Below are 6,214 nucleotides of genomic sequence, written 5' to 3' on the forward strand. Positions count from 1 at the left end.
TTAAGTTCAATTAATCATATTACTTAAGAACTCCCACTTAGAAAGACATCCCTCTAATCTTCTAAGTGATCACGTGATTCAAATCAACTAAACCATAACCGATCATCACGTGAAATGGAGTAGCTTTCAATGGTGAACATCAATATGTTGATCATATCTACTATATGATTCACGCTCGACCTTTCGGTCTCAGTGTTTCGAGGCCATATCTGCATATGCTAGGCTCGTCAAATTTAACCTGAGTATTCTGCGTGTGCAAAACTGGCTTGCACCCTTTGTAGATGGACGTAGAGCTTATCTGTAACGCCCCGAGACCGATGTGCCAGTTGTCGTCCAGTTATTCGTTGTTGTTGCCTTGTCATTGCTTGCGTGTCATGCATTGCATATCATGTCATCATGTGTATTTCATTTTGCATACATGTTCGTCTCATGCATCCGAGCATTTTTTCCGCTGTCCATTTTGCATTCCGGCGCTCCATTCTCCTCCGGTGGTCATTTCTACCTTTCTTTCGTGTGCGGGTGTTAAACATTTCCGGATTGGACCGAGACTTGCCAAGCGGCCTTGGTTTACTACCGGTAGACCGCCTGTCAAGTTTCGTGCCATTTGGACTTCGTTTGATGCTCCAACGGTTAACCGAGGAACCGAAAAGGCCTCGTGTGTGTTGCAGCCCAACACCCTTCCATTTTGGCCCAAAACCCACCTAAACCCTCTCCATCATCTAGAGCGTTCGATCATGATCGCGTGGCCGAAAAACGCACCTCATTTGGACACTCCTAACTCCCTCTATATATATATATATATATATATATATATATATGTGTGTGTGTGTGTGTGTGTGTGTGTCCCTCCCGGAATTTGCGCGCAGATGAACCCTAACCTCCTCCTCCGCGCGCCGCCGGACATGTCCGCGACCGCCGGACACGTCCAGCCGCCACCTCACTCCGACCAATCGGAGCGTGCCACCTCAGCAGCACCTCACCCTCGTCCAACCCAGTCACGACATGTGGCAGCGCCACCCTCCCCGCGCCGTCGGGCCCGTGAAGCCCATATCCGGCCCGCTCGCCGGACCTTCGCCGGTCCTTCGCCGGAGTTCCCCGCCACCACCTCGTGCCTCGCCGCCGGCCACCGCACCCTGCCGCCTTGCTCGCGCGCCATCTCCACGCCTCGCTCCGGCCACTCCCGAGCGCCGCCACTCCGCCGCGGAGTCCGCTCCCCACCACCGGCCTCATGGCGCCGCCGCCTCGTCTCTCGAGGTCCGCCGCCGGCCTCCTGGCCCGCTTGCCCGCGCGCCACATCGCCACACCTCGGCCAGACCCGCCGCCGTCACTCCGCCTCGCCCGCTCCTTCACCTTGTCGCAGCGGCACGAGCCAGCCGCCGGATCTCCTCCTCGCCATCGTCCGAGCTCGCCGGAGCTCCGGCCGGATTCGATCCGGGGAGTGGGATGAGATCCACCACTCCCCCGATCCAAACGCACCTCGTCCCGATCCGGATCCACCTCGTCCCGGATATCCTCGTCCCGGGTTGACTTCTCGGAGGTCTAAATTTCTACTAAGTCCCCGAGTTTTCCATGTTTCATATGCCCATATTCATCATGTCGTAACTCCGCATCCGTAGATCCGTTTTGTGCATATAGCATATCAAAATGTTCGTCTCAGAGAGTACATCATTTCATCTCATTGCATCATTTTCATTTGAGTTCATCTCGATGCCCGAAATGCTGTTGGAAGAGTGCTATTTGAGTTAATTGTCAGATCTGCTGCTCCAATTAGATATTTGTCATTTTTGCCATGATTATTGTGTGCATGATATGCCCCTGAGCTCTACATGTGTTTCGTTATATGCCATGTCATCTTTCCAGAGGTGCCATCCATGTATTTTTGTGATGTGTGTGGTGAATAGCACAAGCTTGCAAAGTGGTGCATTTGTTAAGGCTGATTCCAGGGACTTAGCATTTCCACTAAGTCCTTGATCTGTTTATTTCAATATGCCCTATGTTCATGTTGTTTCCTAGTGATCCGTGCCTCTTTTGAGGATGGTCAGTAAGGATGTTTTGTTCACCTTGTAGTGATCTATCCATCCATGTCTTTGTTTGTAATTATGGAGCACCCTAGCTTGAGTCAATCGAGCTCTACTTTTGCTATTTCGTGAATCTGGGCAGATTGTCTACTTGTTAGCGATTCTGCCGAGGATGTTGTAGTTGATCCGTGCATGCTATGTTATTGTTCTTGCCATGTCTAGCTTATATAATGTGTATTCTTAATGGGTGTATGCTTAGATTGTCATGACTTGCTCTGTAGTGAGTGCATCGAGCTCGTAAACATGCCTACTTGATATCTATTTCGGCATGCTCCAGTTTTCACTAAGTCTGTGATCTAATTATGTTTTTGCCATGTTCATATGCTTGCAATTGTATTTTCTGATCCCTTTTGGCTCAAGGTCACTAAGGGACTTTTGTTAAGCTCTTTGAGTAGCTCCATGCCATGCTTTACTTTGCCATGTTCAGGCCCTGTAGCATATAGTTTTCTTGCTCCAAAGTGTGCTACCTGATCTGAAATTCCAGGCTTGTGTTAATTTCACTAGCATATCTTGCCCATGGTCATCCTCAGCCACCACCATATCTTGCCCATGGTCAGCCACCACCATCTCTTGCCCATGGTCAGCCACCACCATCTCTTGCCCTTGGTCAGCCACCACCAGCGCTAGGTCATCCTCAGCCTGATGCCCATCGTCATCCTGCAGCTCCTCATCCCACTCTGCTCCTCTTCTCCCCCACTCCAGTCCGGATCATCCTTCTTATTGTCAGAATCGCTGCTGCTTTCGCTAAAGCCAGAATCGCTGTTGCTTTTGCTACAGCCATAATCGTTGCTGCTTTGGCTATAGCCAGTGTCGCTGCTGCTGTTCCCATTGCCTATCCAAATGCAACAATGACCGTTAACAATCGATGTGAGACAAAGCCAAATGTAGAGGAATAAGAAGAGGCAGAACGCACTGGCATCTTCGTCGTCAGCGTAGCGCATGCGACACATAGTCGCGTTGAAAACCTTCATGATGAGCATTGTGGCATCATCGTCGTACCTGAAGAGAAGAAAGTACCCGGTCCGCAGGTCGTAGGCACTGTAGAACTTCTCCCAGCCACGACACAGGTACATGTGGCCCTCCTCGATCACCAACTCCACGTCCCACAGCCTGCGAACCCCGCTGCCGGCCTGTCGGAGCTTCACATTATCTGGCGGATCTTCACCCAGCATCTTCATAAAAGTGTCAGGAAGCCTCTGCAATTTGGGACAAGGAGTGATGTAGCAAACAATAGAGTTATCATAATGAGATGGGTGAAGGGGAGATCTCTCGTTTTATATACCTGCCTCGTGGCTGATACTGAAGAAGAAAGTATGATACTGAAGAACTCGAAAGCATCCAACTCGTACTCCGGTGAGGCAGAGTGGCGGTGGCTGCTTCCCCCCATGCTTATCCAATCTTGCATGCATTTAATGTTATTCAATCAGATGCCATATTATTTATTAACATGCTGCCAAGAAGCTTGAACATGCCATTAGTAATGTCTAGCAGCATGGTAGAAAGAAAAGAAGTTAACATCTGAATGTTTCCCATGCTTATTTAATCAAACATTAGTAATGTCTAGCAGCATGGTAGAACGAATTCAGCCCTTATAGGCAGAAAAACAGCAGCAGCAACAAAAACAGAACAACCAGTAGTGCAAGACCAGATCATTTGCACTGTCCAAATGACCAAGACCAATTGGATTTTACCCAGTTAAAGCCACCACAAATGCACAGGTGTACAGCAACTAAAACTAGTTAGAAAATCCAATAGCTAAGCCAATTAGAGTGCCACAAATACAGAGAGCAACCAAGTTAAATTAACAGCCCAGAACCCTAGCATAAGTTAAATTACACACACACACACACTTAGATAGCCAACAACACCCACAAGAGCATGTATGCAGCAAGTTCAGTGAGCAAGATGACCACCACAGAGAGCCATCACAAATGACCTAGAGCACAGGAACTGGCAACCCTAGATCAAGATATAGCTATCACAGAGAGCACCAAAATTAATTGATGCTCATCTGGAACATACAGCCAGAACTAGCAGGACTACCAAAGCATCTAAAACATGAACTAGGGCTAGATCATGGAGAGAACAGAGAGTGGAAAGGAGGAGCTCACCAAGAGGGCTTGTAGCCGTAGCAGAAACTCAGCCACACCAGTGCCACGGTGTGACTACCAACACAGCCGGAGCTCTGCTGCAGAGGAGGCTCGTACTGGACAACATTATCCACCATTAGCATATATTGCAGACATATACTGGACAACATTAATTTGAGTAAATAGATGCACAACGTGTCATGCCGAACGTGGTGGATGTCAGATTGTTAGCTTGAACTTTGGAGAGAAAGCCGAGCCGAGCCGTTGGAGGGAGGCGGAGGCGTACAAGTGGCCTTTGCTACACCAACCAAACCATTCTTGGGGGCGAGAGAGCAGTGCAGCAGATCCAGAGAGCACCCATGGCCATGGCCGGCCTCCTCCTCAAGCTCCTCCCTCCATCACCTCCCAACGACGGTGGTTATCTCATCCTCGGCCACCACCAGTTATTGTCCACCACGCCACCACCAGAATCAGAAGCAGCAGCATCACCAGCAGCGACTCTTCCTCCACCACCACACCCGCAACAGCAACGACCTCGACGACGTCTCCGGCGGCGGTGAAGCTCACCTACCCCGAGTTCAACGGCTGGCTGTGGGAGCTGCCCGGCGGCTTCCGCGTCCTCGTCGACCCCATCCTCATCGGCAACCTCGACTTCGGCATCCCTTGGCTCTTCGACGCCGCCAAGAAGACCCTCCCCAAGTCCCAGCCAGTCGCCGGCCTCCTCGCCGGCGTCGACCTGCTGCTCATCACCCAGAGCCTGGACGACCACTGCCACCTCCGCACCCTCACCCAGCTCGCCGCCATCCGCCCCGGCCTCCCCGTCGTCGCCACGCCCAACGCGCGCCCAATCCTCTCCGCCCTCCCCTTCACCCACGTCACCTACCTCGAGCCCGGCCAGTCCACCGCCGCCGCCGCCGTCACCGTGCTCGCCACCGCCAGCCCCGTGCTCGGCCCGCCGTGGCAGCGCCCCGAGAATGGCTACATCGTCACCACCGCCGCCGGCGGGAAAACAGAAATTGAACGGGCAGAGGATGCAGGAGGAAGGGGGAGGGAAGGGGGGAGGGGCGGTGGCTAGGTACCTGCCTATGGACCGGTCGCCGGGGTCGCTGTGGGCGGCGGGACCGGCCGCGCCAGGGCGGGCGGGAGGGAGCGAGGCGCTGCTGGGCGGCGGGGCGGCGGGGGCCTCGGCCTGCTGGGCGCGCCGCGGAGGAACGGGGCGACGGGGCGAGGGGCGGTGGGGCGAGGGGGCGGTGGCGGGTGGCGGCGGCCGCAGGTGGTTGGGACGGTGAGGCGTCGACGGGGCGAGGGGAGGTGGGGCAAGGGGGCGGTGAGGGGAGGGGGCGACGGGGCGAGGGGAGGTGGGGCTCGGCATTACTAACAATTTTTTTAAACAACTAATGGCGCACTCTGTGGCTGGTGCGCCATTACTAGTTAGAAATACTAATGGCGCAATTTGCCTGGATGCGCCATTAGTATGTTTGGAAAAATGAAAAAAAAATTGTTCCTAGTGGCGCACCTTGTGTCTGGTGCGCCATTAGTGTCTTCCACACTAATGACGCATCACCACATGGTGCGCCATTAGTATATAGTAGTGGCGCACCACTTCTCTGGTGCGCCATTAATGTCAATTTCATCTATAGCCTTTTTCCTAGTAGTGCGGCACTAATGGTCACATTAGTGCCGGTCCGTTTACAAACCGGGACTAATGTATCTCACGTAAAGTAGTTTTTCTACTAGTGACTTGTGAATATGCATGGCAAAGAAATATGAAATTTTGATGTAAATGTTCATTAATCATAACCGACAATGTTGGATGTAGGAACTAGATAGATAGTCTATTGTCTGCCAATTGCGCTATATGTTGACATCTTGGTGCTAACTGCTAATTTAGCAAATTCTTCTCACGTTTGGTGAGTGTCGTGGCTGTGGTGCGTTGACATCGCACCAGAATCTTCGCTAGAAACGTATCCTCTACAAGTAAGACAACTTTTTATACTAGCTACTACAAAAATACTAACGTCCAAACTAAGGTTCCACAAGTCAGAC

The 6,214-nt window shown here is 51.9% G+C and overlaps 1 protein-coding gene across 1 annotated transcript; it reads left to right on the forward strand.

Annotated features, from left to right (window-relative positions):
* Positions 1-4,527: 4,527 nt before the first annotated feature.
* LOC125554630 lies at positions 4,528-5,243 on the forward strand. Its single transcript, XM_048718130.1, has 2 exons — positions 4,528-4,585; positions 4,696-5,243. Exons 1-2 carry the CDS (start codon positions 4,528-4,530, stop codon positions 5,241-5,243), a joined length of 606 nt encoding a protein of 201 aa, XP_048574087.1.
* The last annotated feature ends 971 nt before the right edge of the window (positions 5,244-6,214 follow it).

Source organism: Triticum urartu, chromosome 4, assembly GCF_003073215.2.
Source record: "Triticum urartu cultivar G1812 chromosome 4, Tu2.1, whole genome shotgun sequence".
Taxonomy (NCBI): Eukaryota; Viridiplantae; Streptophyta; class Magnoliopsida; order Poales; family Poaceae; genus Triticum; species Triticum urartu.

Excerpts from the sequence above, each read along its gene's own strand:
- LOC125554630 (XM_048718130.1), top strand. The coding sequence starts at position 4,528 with ATGGCCATGGCCGGCCTCCTCCTCAAGCTCCTCCCTCCATCACCTCCC. Across the intron at positions 4,586-4,695 it reads ATCACCTCCCAACGACGGTG|CAACGACCTCGACGACGTCT; the intron begins GTTATCTCATCC and ends CACCCGCAACAG.